This window comes from Cherax quadricarinatus, chromosome 9 (genome assembly GCF_038502225.1).
Source record: "Cherax quadricarinatus isolate ZL_2023a chromosome 9, ASM3850222v1, whole genome shotgun sequence".
Classification (NCBI taxonomy): Eukaryota; Metazoa; Arthropoda; class Malacostraca; order Decapoda; family Parastacidae; genus Cherax; species Cherax quadricarinatus.
This window is the reverse complement of record NC_091300.1, coordinates 20,424,239-20,450,936: the sequence shown is the minus strand read 5'-3', so window position 1 is coordinate 20,450,936 and position 26,698 is coordinate 20,424,239. Positions and strand designations below refer to the sequence as shown.

At 41.5% G+C, this 26,698-nt stretch overlaps 2 protein-coding genes across 4 annotated transcripts in view; one reads left to right on the top strand and one right to left on the bottom strand.

Annotated features, from left to right (window-relative positions):
• The window catches only part of PCB (Pyruvate carboxylase), a 194,496-nt gene extending 183,166 nt beyond the window's left edge, over positions 1–11,330 (top strand). Inside the window, exon 23 of the mRNA XM_070083295.1 lies at positions 10,627–11,330. Within this exon, the coding sequence (XP_069939396.1) occupies positions 10,627–10,644 (18 nt within the window). The 3' untranslated portion in view covers positions 10,645–11,330. The remainder of the gene's footprint in view (positions 1–10,626) is intronic.
• Positions 11,331–11,358: 28 nt separating this feature from the next.
• LOC128686098 (protein fem-1 homolog C) overlaps positions 11,359–26,698 on the bottom strand; it is a 265,106-nt gene continuing 249,766 nt past the window's right edge. For all 3 annotated transcript variants that reach the window (XM_070083296.1, XM_053772767.2, XM_070083297.1), the window contains exon 6: positions 11,359–13,785. In XM_070083296.1, the coding sequence (XP_069939397.1) occupies positions 12,702–13,785 (1,084 nt within the window). In that variant the 3' untranslated portion in view covers positions 11,359–12,701. The remainder of the gene's footprint in view (positions 13,786–26,698) is intronic.

The window sequence follows — 26,698 nt, the reverse complement described above, 5'->3', positions numbered from 1 at the left end:
GCGAGATGTATCAAATTTTCGTACAGCCTGTAGAGCACTAAGGGAGTCTGAGACTACCACAAATGATGACACAGGCATAGATGCGATACGAATAAGTGCTGCAAGAATGGCATACAATTCAGCAGTAAAAATGCTAGCCGAAGATAGTAAATGCCCTTGCACGACGCTGTCCGGAAACACTGCTGCGAATCCGACACCGTCTGAAGACTTAGAGCCATCTTTGTACACAGCGATGGCATGAGAATGAGAGTGGAAGTGATGAAGAAAAAGAGAGCGGGGAAGCCACCGTAGGCAGTTGGGCTTTCGAGCAAGGGAGTGAGAAAGAACAGACCCGAACAGCTGGAACTTCCCAGGGGGGGTAGGGAAAAGTGAGATGCTACATGAACATATAAAGGTGGTAACTGAAGGGAAGACAAGAGCGAATGTAGGCGAAGAGAAAAGGGACGGAGCAAACAGGGGTGGCGAACAAATAAAGAATGTCTACTAATATCGGTGACCATTCTATAAATGGAAGGATTGTGGAGATCGTGAGAGCATACATAGTAGCGAAGGCAATGGGCATCACGGCGATCAGACAAGGATGGAACATTCGCTTCTGCATAGAGGCTTTCAACAGGGGAAGAGCGAAAAGCACCAAGGCATAAACGTAATCCTTGGTGATGGATGGGGTTAAGGCTAGAGAGAGTAGCAGGAGAGGCCGCTGAATAAATCTGGTCACCATAATCGAGTTTCGATAAAACGAGGGCTGAATGTAGGCGAAGCAGAGTTCGACGATCAGCTCCCCAGGAAAGATGAGCAAGGGTTTTAAGAAGGTTTAGCCGGCTGTGACAAGTTGCCTTCAGAGAGGTAATGTGAGGTTTCCAGGATAACCTACAGTCAAAGAGAAGGCCTAGAAACCTGACTGTATCACGTTCGGGGATACGAGAGCCATAGAGATGCAAAGGATGATCGGAGATGACAGAGCGTCTAGTGAAAGTAATTTGGTGAGTTTTGGTACTGGAAAATTTAAACCCATGCGTGGTGGCCCAAGTGGAAACACGGTCGACCGCATGCTGGAGAGAAACTGCAATGAGATGACAGTCAGCGTCTGCACAAGCAATAGCGAAGTCATCAACATAGTGATGACCAAATATTGGGTGGAAGAACAGAGGCCAAATCATTTCTGGCAAGGAGAAAAAGTGTTGTGCTCAGAACACATTCTTGAGGGACACCTTCAGCTTGGACAAAGTCCAGGGAAAGCACATTATTGACTTGAACACGGAAGTGTCTGTCGGTTAAAAAGTTCTTAAGGAAGGATGGTAGATTGCCTCGGAGGCCTAAGGAGTGGGCTTGGGCCAAAATATTATACCTCCAAGTTGTGTCATATGCCTTCTCAAGGTCAAAAATATGGCAATAACCAAGTGATTATTTGCAAAGGCATTACGAACATACGTATCGAAGCATAGTAAGGGGTCTATGGTAGAACGGCCCTTATGAAAGCCATATTGACTAGCGGAGAGACTGTTGCGTGTCTCTAAATACCACATTAAACGGCGATTTACCAGACGTTCCATCACTTTGCAAACTGCACTAGTAAGAGCGATGGGACGATAGTGGGAGGCATCATGTCCTGTAGTACCCGGCTTGCGGAAAGGGAGAACAATGGCAGATTTCCACAGCTGGGGAAGAACTACTTGTGCCCAAATAAGATTGAAGAGGTGTAAGTGGACTACAAGGGCTGATTGGTGTAAATGTTGAAACATACGAATATGAATGTCATCAGGTCCAGCTGCCGATGATCGGCAAGCTGAGAGTGTTGCCTCCAGTTCCTGAAGTGTAAAAGGCACATTATGCTGTTCTCTGAGAGAAGAAAAGTCCAAGGGTACTAACTCTGGCAGACTTTGAGGAAAGAAACGAGGGGCATAGATGGAGCCCCCGGGAAATACAGACCAGATGAGTGCCAGTTTCAATGGCAACGTCAAGAGGGTTTGCTATATCAATACCGGCGACCCGTAGAACAGGAGCCGGGTCAGGAGAGTATTTACCACTCAATTTCCTCACTTTTTTTCCAGACTGCACTCAGAGGAAGCAGAGGTGATGGTGGAAACAGTCTCGCCAGCAAGTGCGTTTAGCATCACGGATGACACGGCGAGCGATCGCACGCTTCTGCTTAAAATCAAGAAGTCTCTCATTGGTTCTATTGTATCGGTACCTGCCCCATGCAGCGCGTTTCAAACGTACTGCACGAGCACAAGCAGGAGACCACCAAGGCACACACTTCTGGGAATGCTTGCCTGAGGTTTGGGGTATAGAATGAGAAGCTGCGGTATAAACTGACGTCGAGAAGAGGTGTAGGAGCTCATCAATGGAGGATGAAGAAGGAACCTCACTAAAAGCAGTGAGCTGCGAGTAAAGGTCCCAATTTGCCTGATCAAATTGCCAGCGAGGGCTACGGAAAGGTGGTGAATATGAAGTAAGAATGATTGGAAAATGATTGCTGTCATGTAAGTCCAGTAGAACAGACCAGGTGAAGTCTAGTGCAGTGGAGGAAGAGCAGACTGATAGATTGATGCAAGAGAGAGTATGAGTACGAGGATCAAAATGGGTGGGAGTACCCGTATTTAAAACATGGATGGGGTGAGAGGCGAGAAAAGCCTCCAACTGGATGCCACGTGAGTCACAATGAGACCCCCCCAGAGGAAATGGTGGGCGTTAAAATCACCAAGTAACAGAAGTGGTGGTGGTAAGGATGAAACAAGAAAGGCAAAGTCTGGGATAGAAAATGCTCGAGGAGAGAGAGATAAAGAACATATTGTAAACCACTTATTCAAGTGGATACGGGCTGCAGTGTAATGCAGTGAGGTATGGACAAATAGTTGACAGTACGGAATACCATTGCGTAGAAGGGCACTTTCATTAAAGGTCCCATCTGAGAAAGGATCCGAAGAATACAATAAATTATAGCCTGAGATAGGTTGGAAAACAGCTGAGTGTAATTTTGGTTCTTGTAAGCAAGCACCAACAGGGGAAAACCTGGAAAGCAACATCTGAAGCTCACCCCGATTACCCCTGAGGCCGCGGATATTCCACTGTAAATAGGCCATGATTGGCGATGAAGAAAATACCAGGAATCCGTAGGGAAAGGCACCTACGGACTAGAGGGGTTAGAAAAGTCAACATGTGGTGGCATTGGAAGACGTTCAAGCAGCGAAGGAACAGAGCGTTGTGAAGAACGGGGTTGTGAAGATGGAGGAGAGGGAAGAGAAGGAACAGGAAGTGAATCAGTGTCCATTGAAGGTTTAGTCTCTACAATATATTCTGAAATGGCTTAAAGTGTTTCTGAATTCAAAGATGTATGGGAGACCATATTGGAGGTAGAAGGGGGAGGGTGAGTAAAGATTGGGACAGTAATGGACTGTACCAAAGTAGAGGGGGACAAAAGAGTGTAAGGGACTGGAGATGAAGTGTGGGGGGGACAGAAGAGGCAGAAACCTGGGAGGTGGCAGAAGAGGGAGAAACTTGGGAGGGGACAGGGGTGGAAGGCATAGTATGAGGAGGAGGGTGAATCTCCACACTTGTAATAGAGCAAGAGAGAGGGGAAGAACTAGGCACAGAGACTGGAAAGGTAAAGTGTGGAGGTGGAAGAAGGGAAGGAAGGGGCAAAGAAGATTTGAGCAATGTGGATTTTTTGGACTTCTGAGAAGTAGAGGGGCGATTGGTATAAGGTGTCGTACGAGGTCTTGTCGATACTGGGGCTTGTGAGGAAGGACGCGAAGATGTGAGAACAGACCGAGTTGTAGTCGGGACGTCAGAGCCAAGGACAGCAAAAGGATTAGATGCTGGAGTGGCTATGGGAGGGGTAACAACAGAGAAGGCTGCAGAAGATGGGACCCCAGAAGTGGGGGGATGTTTGGAAACACGAGAATAAGAAACACGGGGTAGTCTCCCTTGGAGGCAGAGAGGAGTAACTTCCATAGCATAAGGGAGACCTGCCTCTTTGAGGCAACGGATTTCACATTCATTTAAGTAGACCTGGCAACGGCGGGAGTACGAAGGGTGAGCTTCATTACAATTAAGGCAAGATGGAGGTTGACTGCAAGATGTATTAGAATAGTCGTCGGCACCAAAGACTGGGCATTCGGCTATAGATCTGCAATATTTCGCTGGGTGACCAAAACGCCAGCAATTTCTACACTTGCGGTGTAGGTATCACCTTTCGAACTTGTAACCGATGTCCCGCGACATATACAGAGGACGGGAGTTCTCGGCTGTCAAAAGTTAAATGAGCCACATTGCAAGGGTAATGTCTCCGCCCACGGGCAGGAAGGACATAAGTGTCTACTTTGAGGATTGGGAGATCCTGGAGTTACAGCTGTTCAAGAATGTCATTGCCACATGACTGGAAATTCTGTTGAACTATGGTATGGGGCAGAATGACAGTACCACTACAAGAATTGAGAGAAAGATGTGTTTCAATAGCGATAGGAGTAGTATTGATATTCGAAAGGAGAGAAAGATCATGAGCTTGGGTAGCATTCTGGACAGTGACGATGCTCGTACCGCTCTTGAGAGCATGAAATGAAATCTCTACCAACATGACGCAGGAGCGCTTTGCCAATACTACGGTCAGAAAGATAGGCAGAAGAAGAAGTCGGTCTTAAAGAATTTAGTCCATTGTGTGGTCTGAAACTGAGCGTGGAGAGGGAGTGCATGACGTGTCGGTCTTTTCCGAGTAGAATGGGAAGGTAAAGAAGGAGCATCATCAGGAGATTGACGTTGGCTTTTAGGAGTAGGACCGGAGTTGGTCCGGCGTGAAATGGGCTGGCGATTCGAAAATTGCCGTACCGTACAGGGAGAGGCCGGAAGCATAGTCAAAGGAGAGCGGAGGTCAGACAAATCGAAGGAGTCAGTCGAAGCCCCGGTACCTAAAGCGGGTGAGGAAACAGCACCAGCAAGAGGTACAGGGGCATCAGGAGTGTCCGAAGAGTGGTCTAAAAATAAGGCAGGGTCAGAATGGGGTCCGGGGGTAGTAGGTTCATGGATTGGGTTCTCCATGGTTAGGTTACTCCTTTGCTTTTTGTTTTTAAGAAAAAAAAAGAAAAGAAAAGAAAAATAAAAAAAAGAATAAAAGGGGGTAGCGGGGAGGAATAATTCCCAGGAGGAATGAAAGGGCCGGAAATCTCCCTCCGCACCCAAGGGGACCTCAGCACCGCTAGTAGCGCAGATGCAGCATGGAACCTGTGCCATACCCTACCCTTCATGCCAGTAAACCAGCAATCCGGGATAGCAACCTCACATCTGCCGAGCTACCTCGGTGGACAAAAGAGAGGGCGGCCGGATATCCGCTACAAAGCATACCTCCTTCGGCCACCACCCCCGGAATCCGAAAGGTGGCTTCCATAGATACACTCGTCACCCGAAAGACACCCAAAGCTACTCCGGGATACCGGAGAGGGATCGGGACATCCCCAGGCGATCCAGATTCCACGGCAAACTACGCCACCGCCAAGAACCTCAACGGAATGGGATGGACCCCGGTGTCCTTTCCCCTACCTAGGAACTAGCGCGCCTGTGGGAGAAATCCCAAAGGCCAAAAAGAGGAAGGGCAAAAGGGAGGAGGGAGGAGGAAAGGAAAAAGGGGAGGATGGGATAGGGAGTGGGGGATTGGGGGGTAATTAGGTTCAGTCTGAGGAAGGAGACCGACAGGTCTGATTCCTCAGACCAAGAGCCTCTTCACCACAACAAGGAGCCCCCCTTGAAGATGTCCCTGATAGCAAATTTATGGCAGTTGAAGGGTTAATTTGTTCATTACTGTTATTGCAGTCATGAGTGAGCTCTAAACCTGTAAAGGCCATGCAGCACTTGAGAGAAATGGAAGGCATCGGAATGTATTCATAAGTGTCAACCCTAATGTGGAAAATACCAATTCAAAACTGCAAACAGAAGGGTATATAGATTTCTCCTCAAGAAATATGTAGATTATAGTTAAGATTAGTCCTCCCTCCCTACCCTGACTATAATCCTATGGGTTTAGTGCTTCCCTATGATTATAATAATCCCTACCCTGATGATTGATGCTGAGTTGCCTTAATGCAGTGGGGGTGAAAATTGATAAGTTATGCCTAGGGGTATTATGACAGTGAAACTAGCTATAATAGACTAATAGGGAAAGGGATGGGGATAATGCCTATTAATTACATGAGGTTCATTAACCCTTTGACTGTCGTAACCCCAAATCTTGAAGTGTCTCCTGGTGTCGAAAAAATTTTTTGAAAAAAAAAAAATTATGAAATGATAGGGAATCTTTTCCTGGTGGTAATGACACCAAAAGTATGAAATTTGATAGAAAAACTTACAGAATTACGCTCCCGTGAAGTTAGCGATCTCAGCGATATATGAGCATCGGCAATTTCGCCGACTTTGAGCCCTGTTTTTGGCCAATTCCATAGTTCCAGTCGACCAACCTCATAGTTATTTCTTCAGAACTCCATTTTTTCTGAGTACAAGAAACCGCCCATTTACAGATTTCAACTACCCAGTAAACTGGTCAGAAATTGGCAATTTGGCCAATTTCATGCAAATTAAAAAATGCCAATTTCAAAGTAGGGTCCAGAATAAACGATGCAAACATTCTTGACACTAAAATAACATATCCTCTGTTGATTAGTCATGTCTCCAGGCCCTTCTTACATTACTCTTGCTTTTTATTTTTATTTTTTATTCACACAAAAAATAGAAGATTTACCATTATGCAGACTACTGCATTATTGTAAAAATGGCATAAATAAATAAAAAAAAAATGTTTTTGGATTCAAACGCTGACTTTGAGGTGTATTTTCCTATAGTATTTATGGTTGTATTCTCGTTTTTGTGGTCTCGTTTGATAGAATGGAAAACATATTCCAGAATTTTTATATAATAATAATATTAAAGAAAAATTCTGTAATATGTTTTCCATTCTATCGAATGAGACCACAAAAACGAGAATACAGCCATAAATACTGTAGGAAAATACACCTCAAAGTCAGCGTTTGAATCCAAAAAGTTTTTTTTCTCTTGTGCACTGAGTGCTGCAGGATTTTTTTTTATACAGTGCACACAGACCCATTCTCTCACATGGGGGCCTACAAGCTTTCTACTGCTTGACTTGAAGACGCTAGAATTATCGAGTATATATACGTACGAAACACTGGCTCGTAAGACGTGTGTATACGGCCGAAACAATCAAAGGGTTAAGGCTGCATGTAACCTATTCATCACAAGTTGAGAATATTTTAATCCCTAAAATGGAATAAACTAAACCGTGTATGTGTGTACATATACCTAGAAACGCCTGTTTATTACAACAGTGTACAGTGGACCCCCGCATACCGTCGCCATCACATAATGTACAATCCGCATACCGCTCGCTTTTATCGCAAAAATTTTGCCTCGCATACCGCTCAAAAACCCGCTCTTCGTCCGAGACGCGTCCAATGTGCGCCCTTAGCCAGCCTCACATGTGCCGCCGGTGGCATTGTTTACCAGCCAGCCTCCGCGGTAACATCCAAGCATACAATCGGAACATTTCGTATTATTACAGTGTTTTTGGTGATTTTATCTGCAAAATAAGTAACCATGGGCCCCAAGAAAGCTTCTAGTGCCAACCCTACAGCAATAAGGGTGAGAATTACTATAGAGATGAAGAAAAAGATCATTGATAAGTATGAAAGTGGAGTGCGTGTCTCCGAGCTGGCCAGGTTGTATAATAAACCCCAATCAACCATCGCTACTATTGGTGGTACAGCTGCTGCTGCTGCTGTACCACCGTCAGCTGCTGCTGCTGCACTGTCAGCTGCTGCTGCTGCTGTAGCACCGTCAGCTGCTGCTGTAGCATCGTCTGCTGCTGCTGTAGCACTGTCAGCTGCTGCTGCTGTACCACCATCAGCTGCTGCTGCTGCTGTAGCATCGTCTGCTGCTGCTGTAGCACTGTCAGCTGCTGCTGCTGCTGATGTACCACCGTCAGCTGCTGCTGCTGTAGTACCGTCTGCTGCTGCTGTAGTACCGTCTGCTGCTGCTGTAGTACCGTCTGCTGCTGCTGTAGCATCGTCTGCTGCTGCTGTTGTACCACCGTTAGCTGCTGCTGCTGTAGTACCGTCTGCTGCTGCTGTAGCATCGTCTGCTGCTGCTGTAGCACTGTCAGCTGCTGCTGCTGCTGCTGTACCACCGTCAGCTGCTGCTGCTGCTGCTGTAGTACTGTCTGCTGCTGCTGTAGTACCGTCTGCTGCTGCTGTAGCATCGTCTGCTGCTGCTGTAGCACTGTCAGCTGCTGCTGTAGCACTGTCAGCTGCTGCTGTAGCACCGTTGTTGGTGTGGCTTATTGAGAATACCAAGAAACAATTAACCCCAGAGGATTTGCCACCCAGGATAACCCAAAAAGTCAGTGTCATCGAAGACTGTCTAACTTATTTCCATTGGGGTCCTTAATCTTGTCTCCCAGGATGCAACCCACACCAGTCGACTAACACCCAGGTGAACAGGGAAAAATGCCTGGAACTAGTGCTCATATTGGTGAATTTAAAGCCAGCAAAGGTTGGTTTGAGAGATTTAAGAATCGTAGTGGCATACACAGTGTGATAAGGCCTGTTCTGGAAGAAAATGCCAAACAGGACCTACAGTACTCAGGAGGAAAAGGCACTCCCAGGACACAGTGTCTCATCAGTCATTGCTGCATCTTCAATAAAGGTAAGTGTCATTTATTCTTCATTTAGTAGAGTAGTACATGCACAATATATATTGTGCATATACTACTCTACTACTGTGCATGTATCCTTCTCTTTGTGTGTAGGAAAATGTATATTTCATGTGGTAAAAATTTTTTTCATACTTTTGGGCGTCTTGCACGGATTAATTTGATTTCCATTATTTCTTATGGGGAAAATTCATTCGCATACCGATCATTTCGCATAACAATGAGCCCTCTTGCACGGATTAAAGTCGCTATGCGGGGGTCCACTGTACTAGGTCCACTGCATCATGTCTGGACACAGACAAATGTCCTATGTAGCAGACTGTTTGCTGTGTCTGATCATACCAGACTTACTAAAACTGTAATACAGTACAGTAAATTACCTGAAAACAAAACTTATAGTACAGCAACTTTTTTTTTTCTTTTTTTTTTTTTTTACCTTTACTGGTGGACAGCCGAGCTTGGGCCATTTTCACGTAATCCCAAGAATCGATCGATGCTTTTTTTTTTTTCTTAGTATGCACACTGAGTATAAGTGTGTGTGTGAAAAAGTTTATCTTTACTTCTAGACTGCTTTGATAAGTTATACTTACACAATGTTGCCAACATGCCAGATTCCACCTTCCTTATTTGCTAGTACATAACTAGGTCAAGGGAAATATGGGTCGGCATGTTACAAAAACTTCCTTTTGATTAAATACCTCGAGGCTTTTGATCAAATTCAAATTGGTTGCAAATGCAGTACACAATTACACATGTTAGATAAGTTGCCCATTTCTTTGTTTCAATTGCTTTCACTGCTGCATGGCACTGTTTAGAATAACAGTAATTTCATTGCTGTAGATTATGAAGATTTAAAAAAAAAAAAAGGGGGGGGTTCAAAACTTTATTTTTTTTTTTTTAAATTAGTCACACCATCTTGCAAATGCTTTACTCTTAATCCCAGATGTAATTACACTGACATATGCACACACAATTTTTCAATTAATTTTTTATAAGATTCATAATTTATATATTACAAGTGTTACCTGTGAAGCTGCTTTATTTTAATATTCAATAAGTTACTTTTAAAAATTTGTAAAATTTAAACTAAAATGATAAATAATGTAAATGTATTTACCCTTTAGTAAAGAACATCACTGACAGACATCCCATTATAGGATGGTCAACTCGCCCCACATGAACGTTTTTTGTCCAAATATTCCCACTTTATTGATTACCTGGTCAAAAAAGTCTACGATAATGTACCTTGCGGTTACACAGCATAATGGATACAAATTTCTAAAAGTAAATTTAATATTTCGGTTCATTTCATACATCTTATTTACCTTTAGAAGTCAATAATGCTACAAAAACTTTAGTAGTAGTATGTATGAAATTCATAATTATACAGCCTCTCCTCACTTAGCGATGTACTCGTTTACCAACGACTCGGACTTACTCTGACCAGTATGCATACCTAAATAATGTATATTAGAGCTGATTTTCTCTGTTCTGTTTATTACAATATACAGTACACTACTGTATAAACATTGAAAAATATACCAGAAATGTTATAAATGGTGCCAAGGTGACATTAAAAAAATATCAAAGATGGTTGACACAAACCCACTACCATTATAGTATGCCCCTCACTTAGCAACGAATTCGTTTACTGACAAAGTCTCAGGAACAGAACTCCGTCGTTAAGTGAGGAGAGGCTGTAATGTATTTTTATGTCTCGGATATCAATGAGCTGCCATAAACCTTAAACAGTTCAGAGAATACATTCTTCAATGCCCTTTCTAACTCTGCCTCTGTTATCCTTCCACCCTTGCTATTCTATGATCCAGCAACACCCCCTGCCCTGCAGCACTGTATGACCTAGTGGGTTTAGCACTTTTTTTATTATAATAATCTTCAATGCAATTTCTTTTCAGATCACAAAGTCAGGATAGAAGCTTTCATATCTTCTTCAAAGACTGGATGACGCCTTCATATCAGAGGCAACACAATTTGCATTGTACTTGACAATTTATTGTGAATGATACTTTATATATTACATTTAAAAGCTGTAAGACTTGCAATTTTACTATTTGTTTATACGTATAATAAAATTACATTTTAAAAATATACTTGCACTTTATGAGCAATACACTTCATTAAAATTAATGTCAAGTGATTTTTCTTTACAGGTTAAGAAAGGAGTGATTGATGAATACAGATTTCAGGTTACATTCTTGTTAACTTCTACAGGCTCATGATCTTGCAATACAATAAAACATGAAATAATACACACATCAAAATCCAGTGTAATGTTCCAGTCAAGAAAAAATACATCTGAATACATTACAAAGGCAAAATTTTAAAATGCTACATAGAACCTGTGTTTGTTTAGCTATAACTTGTACAAAATTGTCAAAATGCTAGTCTAGGAGTAGTTAAGCAACATAAACTGTATCACAGATAAACCAACAGTGCAAGGAACATCAGTTGAAATTTATATTTCTGCCAATGTTTCATGATATTGTACATCGATTTTTTTTTCAAACATAGCTGCAGAACCAAGTCAAATATAAACTTGCCTGATTTTCTCTAACTTTTGAAATAAAAAAAAAATGACACTAGAAAACTTTACTATAACTGCCTGAGCCTTTCAATTATTTCCTGTCTTTTTCATCACCCAGGAGTTCAGTGCATATGAGGAATTTGCTTTCAACCTCTTAGAAATTTGGTTTATATATTTTTTTTTTTTTTTTTAAGTATCTTGACCATTTAAATTCCATTGTATACTGAAAGAAAGGTTATCATTAATTATTGGACACAAGGCAAGATTTCTTTACTAAATAAATATACTTAGAGTAATACCCCCATCCTCCTATCACAGGATATGGAAATATTGCATGTATTGACTGTTGATGCAGAAAATACTTGACTGCTTCCCATCTGTGAGAACTGAAAACAACTTGTCTTATATCTATGGTTGTGCAAATTGTATTACTGTACTGTATTTAAGTTACATCCCCCCCATCCTTGTCTTATGGCCGATGATATACAATACAAATGATAACTAGTATACAATATTTCCAATACTCGAGATTGAAGGGAAGTACATGTACATGTATTGTAGTACAGGTGTTCTACGGCTTCAGTGAATTGATGTACTATAGAACATTCTGCTTCAGTCCAGGGCAATTCTGCAGAACATATTCTACTACTTCAGTGATGGGAACTACTGTATGCTGCTTCACACATGGAAAATTCATAGCATCAGATTTAAAAAAAAAAAACTTTCATACTATTTTAAGGCATAAACAAACTGCATCCCTACATTAAATGCAAATCCAATGAAGAATTTCATCGTAAAGACACCATAGCACCTGATGCACTCATACTATTTGCTTCATAATTCACTGCCATGGAAAGAACTAACATTTCCCCAATATTAACACTTATCCTCAAACCTCAACACTGGTTGTTAATGCTCACTTCTGTATATTAAAATGTACCAAAGAAGATTTAATCAATGAAGAATTTTGCATTTGAAATGCACACTAAAAAGCAAATGTCCTTCAACAGTAATATAAATGCAATTTTGTTTTGATTTAAACAAAATACTTTCTTAATCATCTTGAAATATACTTTCAGTCTACAGTGCCCTAAGTCAACATGATTTCATTCAATAGAAACTTTGAATATATTCTAGACACTGCACAGATCAAATTAGTCTCTTTTACTTATTCCAATTACTTGTATGTTACCGAGTAGAGGCCTCTAGGAAAACTGAAAACCTGGGAGGTGTCATTAGCCATAAACCACAGTGATCAATACAATGCTGGGCCACTTACAATATAATGCCACTTGGAGATGATGTCATACATCACCCAATCAATTATGGCTACATATGCCTTTACTCAAATGTAAAGATAATGATTATGTATATATGTACACATGCTTAATTACTATGTTTATATACAAGGAGTGGGATATCTTATTGAGCTATTTAAAGATAGGATCAGTGGTGGTCGACAAACTGTGCAAGGCGAGGATGCAAGACCGTATTGTAAGGAAGGCCATGTCTACGGAGAGTGGCAGCAGCCAGGCACTGTAAAGAGGTATGGTGTAGGGGATTTATTAGTTGGTGAAGACGCTGCATACGAGAGGCACGTAAGGAAGCAAAGCTCTGGCCAGATCTATTAAGAGTATCAAGGTGGGCACCAGCAGCAAGAAGCACAATTAGCAGTTCTCGTCGACACTGCTTGTTGCTGGCTAGTGTATGGAGTGGGGTATTGCCCTGATGGTCTGTGGCACAAGAGTCTGCCCCAACTTCTAATAATAGAGCTACAACCTCCAAACTTGGGAAGGTACATATTGGAAATCTTCCAACCGTTGCTGATGAGTCCTTTGAGCAAGCCAAATGTAAAGGAGTTACGCCTCCTGACCCACGTGGATCCAGGCGTATTAACTGATACACTGCTTTTCTCATGGTGTGTCGTTGTAGTGGAGTTAAACCAGGTCCTAATTTAGTAAGCAAACAAACCAGATGCATAGTTATTACAAGGGTACGGTGAAAATAAGTAGTATCACGCTCTCCACCATTTGCTAATATACCATTACAGCCATTTACAATCTTGCTAAGCTGATACATGCCTACTTCAACCTCTCGCAAACATTTTTCAAACACTCGCATCATATCACAAAAGTTTACCACTGGCACTCTCCTGCCACGGTTTTTAGCTTCACTCATCATAAAAGAGAATAATTCAGCAAATGAAACAAATGAGCTTTGTGTCATTGGACTGAGAGGCTCAAGGATCTTCTGCTGCATATCCAGTGCATACATCCAAAGAGTTATACATCGATCAAAGTTTCCAGTGTCAGCATAAACAGCCCCTCGATACCGGATGTAGTAACTAGTGTCAGGATGGGCTGGTCCAAGAATTCTCTCCCTCACAAGTAATGCTTGCATTCTCATTTCATCTGGATCTGAAATAATCTCTTCAAGCTGCTGCAAGGTCATCACTTCTACAGAGTTTTCGTATGCAGCAATAGGAGACTGTTGTATCGGTTTTGGGTATATCATTATACCATTTTCATATCTGAAATTAAAAAATGATATATCAGCTTAAAATCTGTACTTATATTCAAGGTGTGGTAAAAGACTGTTTTAAAAATATCTACCTGATGAGTGTAGAAAAACAAATGAACCAAGGCTTAAAAAATAAAGGCCAAGGTATTTATTTGTTCTAAACATCTTTCTTTAATATTAATAATATCAGAGGTTGGTGGATGAATTTGGTAGGGTATGTAAAAGAAGAAAATTAAAAGTGAATACAGTAAAGAGTAAGGTTATGAGGATAATAAAAAGATTAGATATCAGATTGGAGGGAGAGAGTAAGGAGGAGGTGAATGTATTCAGATATTTGGGAGTGGACATGTCAGCAGATGGATCTATGAAAGATGAGGTGAATCATAGAATTGATGAGGGGAAAAGGGTGAGCGGTGCACTTAGGAGTCTGTGGAGACAAAGAACTTTGTCCTTGGAGGCAAAGAGGGGAATGTATGAGAGTATAGTTTTACCGACTCTTATATGGATGTGAAGCATGGGTGATGAATGTTGCAGCGAGGAGAAGGCTGGAGGCAGTGGAGATGTCATGTTTGAGGGCAATGTGTGGAGTGAATATAATGCAGAGAATTCGTAGTTTGGAAGTTAGGAGGAGGTGCGGGAATGCCAAAACTGTTGTCCAGAGGGGCTGAGGAAGAGTTGTTGAGGTGGTTCGGACATGTAGAGAGAATGGAGCGAAACAGAATGACTTCAAGAGTGTATCAGTCTGTAGCGGAAGGAAGGCGGGGTAGGGGTCGGCCTAGGAAAGGTTGGAGGGAGGGGGGTAAAGGAGGTTTTGTGTGCGAGGGGCTTGGACTTCCAGCAGGCATGCGTGAGCGTGTTTGATAGGAGTGAATGGAGACAAATGGTTTTTAATACTTGACGTGCTGTTGGAGTGTGAGCAAAGTAACATTTATGAAGGGGTTCAGGGAAACCGGCAGGCCGGACTCGAGTCCTGGAGATGGGAAGTACAGTGCCTGCACTCTGAAGGAGGGGTGTTAATGTTGCAGTTTAAAAACTGTAGTGTAAAACACCCTTCTGGCAAGACAGTGATGGAGTGAATGATGGTGAAAGTTTTTCTTTTTTTGGGCCACCCTGCCTTGGTGGGAATCGGCCAGTGTGCTAATAAAAAAATAATAATAATAATTTCATTTTGTATGAAGATACATTTATGTCAAAGATTGGTTTACAGTACTGGCATCAATTTCTTACATGGAAAACCAAGTTTTTCAAAGCATTTTGGGCAGACTTAAATAGGAGTAATAATAATGAGAAGTATTATACATGATAACACCAAACTTAATGAATATGTTGGCCAATTAGTAAATACACTTCAGCATAATGCAGTGGAACGTCAAGGAAAATTTGCATTATTGTACACCCCTCCCCCTATTAGTTTGTTAATGAGAAGTTTCACTGTATGTCTGACCATCAGTTAACACAGTACGTAGTTACATTCCTGAAAGAGACTTGTAATAAAAAAATTGCGTAAAATGAACCAAAGAACACAGGAAAAATAGGGTTATGTTCTCTACCCCCCCCCCCCCCCCAAAAAAAAAAAAAACTGGGGGTCTCAAAACTGTAAAAGACAATGATGATAATGTAATAGGTCAATGTAGTGATGTGTTATAGTTAATACAATACTTATAGCTACACAGATTACATATATATGTCTTACCTAAAATTCTGGTTGCTGGTGTATGTTAATTTTAAATGGAGTAGGATGATGATGTAGCCCTACTGAGCTGATATAGAAGGTTGTGGATTGTTGGCTGAGGTTCTTGCACTAACGATGACAATTGCACTAGAGTAGTGAGGAATTCTATAATGTGTGTCTGATGTGATTTCCCCTGTACATAGTTCTTTATACAGCTAATGGTAAGACATCACCAACTGCTCCAGACCCAATTTCAGAGCAGTGCTTCCAGATCTGTCAGGGTCCTCTTCAGTGAAAAGAGTATGCAACTCAACTACTAATATGGAACTGCTCATGTAACTGTTGCAATACTAACTTTTTCTTCAGGTTCTTCTTCCTTATTTTTGTTATCTGCCTCACCTGTACAGTGGACCCCCGGTTAACGATATTTTTTCACTCCAGATGTATGTTCAGGTGCCAGTACTGACCGAATTTGTTCCCATAAGGAATATTGTGAAGTAGATTAGTCCATTTCAGACCCCCAAACATTGTGATGTAGTCCAGCTGGGCTTGTGAGGTCTCTGGGGAGACCTAATTTAACCAATTATATGGTCACACTTTGCCTTGGCAAACGTCTGTAGCCACGCCCACGTCTGAGGTCTTTTGTTCTTGACGGCGTCAGACCTAGGCGCCAGGTCGTACACGTGGTTGTGGAGGGTGCTTGGACCACGATATAAGCCCAAGGAACAGCTGAGCAGAGGAGATTCAAGCGGAGCTGCTGCTGGGGTGCAGAGCTCCTGAGCAGAGATTCGAGCGGAGCTGCTGCTGGGGTGCAGGGCTCGGGAGAAGGCTGCTGAAGTCTCTGGAGGAGACTGTTGGAGGCATTGGGCAGAGTACTGGCTTGGCGCAGTACTGGTGCTGTGTAGGTCTTGGGACCTGTGGCTTAGTTCCTGTAGTGAACTGTCCTCTGAACTATATTGTAAGTTACATTCATTTTGGTCAAGCTAATTGTATTCCCTGTCTCACTGCTTATGTGTACCACCCCATTTGTCTAAACACAATAATGTTCTCCTGTTCCCAAATATATTATTGTACAAAGACTTAATAATAAACTGTGTTTGAGTAGAATAGTAATATTCACTGTCCCCGTTATTTATTCTTTTTTCTTATATTTTATTATGTTTATATGAGTGAAGAATGGGCGAGGCATATGTTAGTGAGTAGTGTAGAGTTAATGAGAGTGTCGTGGTGGTCACCACTGACCTGTCATTACCTACCTACCTCCGCTAATCATCTCACTCCTACCACCTCGCCTGCCTCTCCCCTCCCTACATAATCCCTTACTCCCATATTCCCCACTTATATCCGATTCATTCCGATACCCCCCTACATGACAACATACACATACAAACGCACTTACATAAATACACTTACATAATTGGTCGCATTCGGAGGTGATCGTTATGCGGGGGTCCACTGTATTTGGGTTTTGAGCTCTGCCAACATTTCCTCTGTAATTTTTTGTTTATCATCTAACAGTTCATGTTTATCATCTTCCTGCATATCTTCAAAGCCCTTACAGAGCAGTCTCCTTGCCAGCTGAACAATTTCCTGGACCTGGCTCTCAAATGAGGGGAAAACCTATGAAAGTATTCACCACACTAGGCCATAACTTTCCCCAGCCAGCATTTAATGTTGACTGGGGCACTTCATTCTATACACTTTTGACAGCTGATGGCATCTGCAATGTTATATTTAGACCAAAAGTCTGGTACTCCAAGCACAGAGTCAATGTCCATTGCTGCAACAAGTTTCTGCATCACTCTGCATTTAGTTACATTTGAATGTTCTAATAATTCCAGGATTCAGTGGATGCACATCCACCAAAACTTCTGGATAAGTACAGGAATTAGCAAGAGTGTAGAGAACCTTGAATGCAAGGTTCTTGCTATACAGGTAAAACATGACTTCAGGAATAAAGCAATGCTTAAACCAGTCAATAAATAATTCCTCTGTCATGCTAACTGGTTTGACCTTCAAATAACTGGTAAGGTGGTTTTATCTGTACCTTTCAAGAAAGAACCCAGCAAGTGCCACATTTTTCACTGTATGTACTCCAACATGTTCACCAAAAATATGGCATAATTTTGCAATAGTGTTAATGAGAAAAGTTAACAAATTTCATGTCATTGATGGTATGCTGTAACAAACTACGACTAATAAATCTTTATATCTTTCCAAACCCAATGATACCCAGGTAACAAGCTTCCTACAGTATGCCTATCTGCTTGTTAATGCCCTCAATACTAACAAGATGAAGTTTGGACAAACATAATTGCCCCACTTAAATCAGGAACAGTCATTGATAGCACAATGGATCACTACCCAACTTTTCTTATAACAAATAACACCAGTGTACCATTAGAAACTGTTAAGATCAAGTTTAGAATACAGTGATGTTTCAATGAAAAACTTAATTTCAGCTCTAGATAATATAAACTGGGAACAGGAGTTACATGAAATACAGAACATCAGCTTAGCAGTAGCAACCTTCCTTAAAATAACAAAATCTTTATAATAAAAACCAAAAACCATCCACTAATGACTGAGCAAATTACAACAAAAGAAGGCTAAATAATCAATGGCTTACCAGAAGCAAAATCAGATCTATTGACAAAAAAAAATGTACTCAACAAGACATCACAAAGATACTCTGGAAAACTATTATCTCACCTTTTCACTTTTGATGACACTTTCCCCCAATTCAAAGCTTCTGTGTCACTGTTGAAAAAAAATTATCTTCTAAAATGGTTAAGAATCTTTTTCTAAAGGAAAGGACTAAAAAATTTTAAAATGTGATGTAATACTTACAGAATTATGCACATGCGAAGTTACCTAGTGCCTTCTGTACTATCCAATAGACACAAGAAACTGTCTATTCAACCATCAGAACCACTTTATAAAATACCTAGAATTTGGGAACTTGGACAATTTTATACTATTTTCAAAAAAATCCAGTTAAAAACAGTCCAAAACAGGCATTCTTGCCACTAAAGCAACCTTCCCTTTGTAATAAAGTTGGCAGAATTACCGACAATATGTAAAGTAAAAGGACACAAGTGCAACTAATGTGACATTTTATTGTGGCAACGTTTCACTCTCCAGGAGCTTTATCAAGCCATTACGAAATGGCTTGATAAAGCTCCTGGAGAGCAAAATGTTGCCACAATAAAATGTCACATTAGTTGCACTTGTGTCCTTTTACTTTACAACCTTCCCTTTATTCATTAATCATGTCCCCAAGCACCTCCTACATAAATAACAAAAAGGCACAATATCATGACTGAAACAATACACAAATAACCCGCACACAGGAGAAAGGAGCTTACAATGATGTTTTGGTCCAACTTGGACCATATACAAAGTCACACTAACAGAAAGGAGAGATAGGTAGGGAGTAGATTTGCCAGTATACAGTCTCTCCTAGCTAGGCACCTTGGATTGCCACAAACCCAACCCACACTGGGCTCAAAGGTTGTGGCAGCTGCCTAGCAGCAGGAGGTGCAAAGGCAGCAAGCACTACAGGATCCTTTTGGAGCCACACCCCAGCTTTGGGCATTAACCCTTTCACTGTCAGTTCCGCAATATTACGGCTTGAGAGCCAGTGTCGGTTCTGTAATACTACGCCAAAATTCTAGCAGCTTCAAATCTAGCAAGAGAAAGCTGGTAGGCCTGCATGTGAAAGAATGGGTCTGCGTGGTCAGTGTGCGCAGTATAAAAAAATCGTGGAGCCAGTGACACATTGTGGGAATGCCATTTCAGTATGCCTTGTTAACAATGCCTCGCAGTAAGAAATACCTCACTCCCCAGTGAACTGGGATTCTTCTTTTCCCAAGTGACAGTTGAAAGTGTCATGGAAGATGAATTTCATGGTTTTGAGGAGTTTGTGACCGAAAGCAATGCCCAGGAAACCAAAAGAAAGAAAGAAAGAAAGAAAGATGAGAGGAAGGAAGGACAACCCAGACAACCATCAACCTAGGATAACCCAAAAAAGTCAAAGTGACTTATTTCCATGTGGGTAGTGGGGAAGACAGCATGCTTGTTTGGGAAGGTGTGGGTAATGGGTGGTGGTAATGTGTCATTGTGACACCAGCCATGCTGCTCTCAGCACATCCACCAACAAATGCCACCCACACACAACAACCTTCCACAAGCTGTAGCAGCTCTAGGAACATGTCCAGTGACTATATATATGTATATATATTATAGAACAATAGTAATAAACAACTTTTTTATTGTTGGTTTGTGTAAACAGGTTCTGTAAACATTGCAATGATAATAATATTTGTGCGGTTATTGTGTTGCATACAACGAGTGATATATATTCTTTCTTCCAACACACCGGCCGTATCCCACCAAGGCAGGGTGGCCCAAAAAGAAAAACGAAAGTTTCTCTTTTAAATTTAGTAATTTATATGGGAGAAGGGGTTACTAGCCCCTTGCTCCCGGCATTTTAGTCGCCTCTTACAACACGCATGGCTTACGGAGGAAGAATTCTGTCCCACTTCCCCATGGAGATAAGAGGAAATAAACAAGAACAAGAACTAGAAAGAAAATAGAAGAAAACCCAGAGGGGTATGTATATATACGCTTGTACATGTATGTAGTAGGTTGGTAGACAGCAACCACCCAGGGAAGTACTACCGTCCTGCCAGATGACTGTGAAACAGAAACCTGTAACTGTTTTGCATGATGGTAGGATTGCTGGATTCTTTTTCTGTCTCATAAACACGCTAGATAACAGGGATATCTTGCTACTCCTACTAACACTTTGGTCACACTTCACAGACACACACATGCATATATATATACATACATCTAGGTTTTTCTCCTTTTTCTAAATAGTTCTTGTTCTTCTTTATTTCTTCTATTGTCCATGGGGAAGTGGAAAAGAATCTTTCCTCCGTAAGCCATGCGTGTCGTATGAGGCGACTAAAATGCCGGGAGCAATGGGCTAGTAACCCCTTCTCCTGTAGACACTTACTAAAAAAGTGAAGAAGAAAACCTTTATAAAACTGGGATGCTTAAATGTGCGTGGATGTAGTGCGGATGACAAGAAACAGATGATTGCTGATGTTATGAATGAAAAGAAGTTGGATGTCCTGGCCCTAAGCGAAACAAAGCTGAAGGGGGTAGGAGAGTTTCAGTGGGGGGAAATAAATGGGATTAAATCTGGAGTATCTGAGAGAGTTAGAGCAAAGGAAGGGGTAGCAGTAATGTTAAATGATCAGTTATGGAAGGAGAAAAGAGAATATGAATGTGTAAATTCAAGAATTATGTGGATTAAAGTAAAGGTTGGATGCGAGAAGTGGGTCATAATAAGCGTGTATGCACCTGGAGAAGAGAGGAATGCAGAGGAGAGAGAGAGATTTTGGGAGATGTTAAGTGAATGTATAGGAGCCTTTGAACCAAGTGAGAGAGTAATTGTGGTAGGGGACCTGAATGCTAAAGTAGGAGAAACTTTTAGAGAGGGTGTGGTAGGTAAATTTGGGGTGCCAGGTGTAAATGATAATGGGAGCCCTTTGATTGAACTTTGTATAGAAAGGGGTTTAGTTATAGGTAATACATATTTTAAGAAAAAGAGGATAAATAAGTATACAAGATATGATGTAGGGCGAAATGACAGTAGTTTGTTGGATTATGTATTGGTAGATAAAAGACTGTTGAGTAGACTTCAGGATGTACATGTTTATAGAGGGGCCACAGATATATCAGATCACTTTCTAGTTGTAGCTACACTGAGAGTAAAAGGTAGATGGGATACAAGGAGAATAGAAGCATCAGGGAAGAGAGAGGTGAAGGTTTATAAACTAAAAGAGGAGGCAGTTAGGGTAAGATATAAACAGCTATTGGAGGATAGATGGGCTAATGAGAGCATAGGCAATGGGGTCGAAGAGGTATGGGGTAGGTTTAAAAATGTAGTGTTAGAGTGTTCAGCAGAAGTTTGTGGTTACAGGAAAGTGGGTGCGGAAGGGAAGAGGAGCGATTGGTGGAATGATGATGTAAAGAGAGTAGTAAGGGAGAAAAAGTTAGCATATTAGAAGTTTTTACAAAGTAGAAGTGATGCAAGGAGGGAAGAGTATATGGAGAAAAAGAGAGAGGTTAAGAGAGTGGTGAAGCAATGTAAAAAGAGAGCAAATGAGAGAGTGGGTGAGATGTTATCAACAAATTTTGTTGAAAATAAGAAAAAGTTTTGGAGTGAGATTAACAAGTTAAGAAAGCCTAGAGAACAAATGGATTTGTCAGTTAAAAATAGGAGAGGAGAGTTATTAAATGGAGAGTTAGAGGTATTGGGAAGATGGAGGGAATATTTTGAGGAATTGCTAAATGTTGATGAAGATAGGGAAGCTGTGATTTCGTGTATAGGGCAAGGAGGAATAACATCTTGTAGGAGTGAGGAAGAGCCAGTTGTGAGTGTGGGGGAAGTTCGTGAGGCAGTAGGTAAAATGAAAGGGGGTAAGGCAGCTGGGATTGATGGGATAAAGATAGAAATGTTAAAAGCAGGTGGGGATATAGTTTTGGAGTGGTTGGTGCAATTATTTAATAAATGTATGGAAGAGGGTAAGGTACCTAGGGATTGGCAGAGAGCATGCATAGTTCCTTTGTATAAGGGCAAAGGGGATAAAAGAGAGTGCAAAAATTATAGGGGGATAAGTCTGCTGAGTATACCTGGTAAAGTGTATGGTAGAGTTATTATTGAAAGAATTAAGAGTAAGACGGAGAATAGGATAGCAGATGAACAAGGAGGCTTTAGGAAAGGTAGGGGGTGTGTGGACCAGGTGTTTACAGTGAAACATATAAGTGAACAGTATTTAGATAAGGCTAAAGAGGTCTTTGTGGCATTTATGGATTTGGAAAAGGCGTATGACAGGGTGGATAGGGGGGCAATGTGGCAGATGTTGCAAGTGTATGGTGTAGGAGGTAGGTTACTGAAAGCAGTGAAGAGTTTTTACGAGGATAGTGAGGCTCAAGTTAGAGTATATAGGAAAGAGGGAAATTATTTCCCAGTAAAAGTAGGCCTTAGACAAGGATGTGTGATGTCACCGTGGTTGTTTAATATATTTATAGATGGGGTTGTAAGAGAAGTAAATGCGAGGGTCTTGACAAGAGGCGTGGAGTTAAAAGATAAAGAATCACACACAAAGTGGGAGTTGTCACAGCTGCTCTTTGCTGATGACACTGTGCTCTTGGGAGATTCTGAAGAGAAGTTGCAGAGATTGGTGGATGAATTTGGTAGGGTGTGCAAAAGAAGAAAATTAAAGGTGAATACAGGAAAGAGTAAGGTTATGAGGATAACAAAAAGATTAGGTGATGAAAGATTGAATATCAGATTGGAGGGAGAGAGTATGGAGGAGGTGAATGTATTCAGATATTTGGGAGTGGACGTGTCAGTGGATGGGTCTATGAAAGATGAGGTGAATCATAGAATTGATGAGGGAAAAAGAGTGAGTTGTGCACTTAGGAGTCTGTGGAGACAAAGAACTTTGTCCTTGGAGGCAAAGAGGGGAATGTATGAGAGTATAGTTTTACCAACGCTCTTATATGGGTGTGAAGCATGGGTGATGAATGTTGCAGCGAGGAGAAGGCTGGAGGCAGTGGAGATGTCATGTCTGAGGGCAATGTGTGGTGTGAATATAATGCAGAGAATTCGTAGTTTGGAAGTTAGGAGGAGGTGCGGGATTACCAAAACTGTTGTCCAGAGGGCTGAGGAAGGGTTGTTGAGGTGGTTCGGACATGTAGAGAGAATGGAGCGAAACAGAATAACTTCAAGAGTGTATCAGTCTGTAGTGGAAGGAAGGCGGGGTAGGGGTCGGCCTAGGAAAGGTTGGAGGGAGGGGGTAAAGGAGGTTTTGTGTGCGAGGGGCTTGGACTTCCAGCAGGTATGCATGAGCGTGTTTGATAGGAGTGAATGGAGACAAATGGTTTTTAATACTTGACGTGCTGTTGGAGTGTGAGCAAAGTAACATTTATGAAGGGGTTCAGGGAAACCGGCAGGCCGGACTTGAGTCCTGGAGATGGGAAGTACAGTGCCTGCACTCTGAAGGAGGGGTGTTAATGTTGCAGTTTAAAAACTGTAGTGTAAAGCACCCTTCTGGCAAGACAGTGATGGAGTGAATGATGGTGAAAGTTTTTCTTTTTCGGGCCACCCTGCCTTGGTGGGAATCGGCCAGTGTGATAGTAAAATAAAAAAAACATGTATGTGTAGTGTGACCTAAGTGTAAGTAGAAGCAGCAAGACGTACCTGAAATCTTGCATGTTCATGAGACAGAAAAAAGGACACCAGCAATCCTACCATCATGTAAAACAATTACAGGCTTTCGTTTTACACTCACTTGGCAGGACGGTAGTACCTCCCTGGGCGGTTGCTGTCTACCAACCTACTACCTAGGATATATATATCTATATATATATATATTTTTTCAACAAGTCGGCCGTCTCCCACCGAGGAAGGGTGACCCAAAAAGAAAGAAAATCCCCAAAAAGAAAATACTTTCATCATCATTCAACACTTTCACCTCACTCACACATAATCACTGTTTTTGCAGAGGTGCTCAGAATACAACAGTTTAGAAGTACAGTGGACCCCCGGTTAACGATATTTTTTCACTCCAGAAGTATGTTCAGGTGCCAGTACCGACCGAATTTGTTCCCATAAGAAATATTATGAAGTAGATTAGTCCATTTCAGACCCCCAAACATACACGTACAAACGCACTTACATAAATACACTTACATAATTGGTCACATTCGGAGGTAATCGTTATGCGGGGGTCCACTGTATATACATATAAAAATACACATTTATCCCTCCAAACCACCAATATCCCAAACCCCTCCTTTAGAGTGCAGGCATTGTACTTCCCATTTCCAGGACTCAGGGCCGGTTATATAAAATAACCGGTTTCCCTGAATCCCTTCACTTAATATTACCCTGCTCACACTCCAACAGCTCGTCAGGTCCCAAATACCATTTGTCTCCATTCACTCCTATCTAACACGCTCACGCACTCTTGCTGGAAGTCCAAACCCCTCGCCCACAACACCTCCTTTATCTCCTCCCTCCAACCTCCATGAGGACGACTCCTACCCCGCCTTCCTTCCCCTACAGGATTTATACACTCTCCATGTCATTCTACTTTGATCCATTCTCTCTAAATGACCAAACCACCTCAACAAACCCTCTTCAGCCCTCTGACTAATACTTTTATTAACTCCACACCTTCTCCTAATACATTACACATTATACTGGTCTCACAGGCCACAAAAGTTACTTGAAAAATTAAAATATTAAAAATATAAGAAAAAATACAATAAAAGTAATAATAATATTACCTAGTGAGCGGCAGTCGCCGATGTTACCATAAGCAATTCACTTTCTGTCAACTTCACACCTCTATATCTTGATAAGATTTGACCGATTTTTTTTTTGTTTTAAAACACTCACAAAAATATTCTTAAGATTTTGGTAAGAAAAAAATGTTTTTTTTTTTTGAACATTTTTTGACACAGAGCGAAAGTTTAGAATCAGGGGTCCCGACAATGAAAGGGCTAAGCCCAAGCACCGGGAAAGCTCAAGAATACCTCTTGTGTATGTTGCTGCTGCTACTACTTCACTTGTCCATTGCACTCTCTGTCCTGTCTCCAGAAAGGAGAGAAGGGGGCAGTAAATATAAGCCAGAAGACAGGGCCGAGACAAGAGAGGTTGTAGGAAAGGAAGTAGAGAGGTAGTGGTAGAAGTAGCAATAGTGGTGTCAGTCAAAGGCCAAGAAAAAGGAGCACTGCAGGGGGAGTGGGGGGGGATGATGATGATTTAGAGAACCAAACACCCAAAGCAGAAGAAAGCCCAAAGACAAAAGAGGAAAAAGTAAAGGGAAGAGAGAGCAGGAGAAAAAATAATCAGGTTAAGTCAAGGGTGTTTGTGATGTTTGGAACATTTTACAATGTACATGTAATGGGAAAGGAAGGCATCTACAGAAACAAAGCCAGAACTAAGATTTATACAAGGAATGTTGTGTATAAGGGAGGATTCAACCAGACAGTGACTGTGAAAGTTAGAAGTAGGGCAGATAGTTTTAGCAGAAGACCAGTCAATAGGATGACTGTGATCTATGACATGATAGAAAAGAGCACTGTTGGTGTCAGCAAGCCCAACACTATTTTCGTGCTCCCTGAGTCTGTCAGAAAGAGAACAGCCAGTTTCTCCAAAGTACTGAAGAGGATAAGAGGAACAGGAAATAGAACAGACACCAAGAGAATCTATAGGCAGAGGAGAGGTATGAACTAGATTGGTGTGAAGAGTGTTTGTCTGGCAAAAAGTAAGTTTGATGTCTAAGGAACGGAGAGAATTGTTGGGATTAGAAAGACTGGAAATACAGGGAAGGCAGAGAACAGGAGTAGAGAATTTGGGAGAGAAGAAAGTCTATTTAGCACATGAGAAAGCAGTTTATGAAATGGGAAGGGTAGCCAAGGCAAGAAAATGAATTATGAAAAGTGAAAATTTCAGATTCAAGGAACTGAGGATCACAAACGCAGAGAGCATGGAGAAAGAGAAAAATAAGAACACTTTTCTTGAGAGACGAAGCATGATAAGAAAAGTAGTGAATGTACATGCCACTGTACAGTGTGAATGTACTGCCCCCTTCTCTCCTTTCTGTTAGTGTGAGTTTGTAAATGGTCCAAGTCAGACTGAAATGTCATTGTAAGCTCCTCTCTCCTATGTGAGGGTTATTTGTGTATCTCCTACATAACTCTTGCCCTCCATTTTAAATCCATCATCGCAACAAAAAAACTTATGCTTTTCAATATTTCTCATTTAATAAATCACAACCAAGAATACTTGGTCATGGTTTAGGGTGTCCCAATCATAGAAGCCAACTTAATTAAAACTCAGAAAACTGAGGGATAGGGGGACCCCTACCCTTCTTGAGAAAAATTGCCAAATATTGATGATTTCTGTCAATTTGAGGCCTATTTTAGATCACTTTTTGTTTGAATTGACTATTTCATTAGTACATCTTCTAGCCTATCAGTTGGCACGAAGAAAACCACCATAGGAAATGCTGCAAAGTCATTATTTTAACCCAAACACAAGTTCAGAGGTTAGCTGTTCCCATCATGCACTGAATTAGGCAGAATATTTTTTATACTGAAAACACCCACCACACAGTCTAGGCCAAACATTACCACTCACAGCACATTTGAGGATCACACA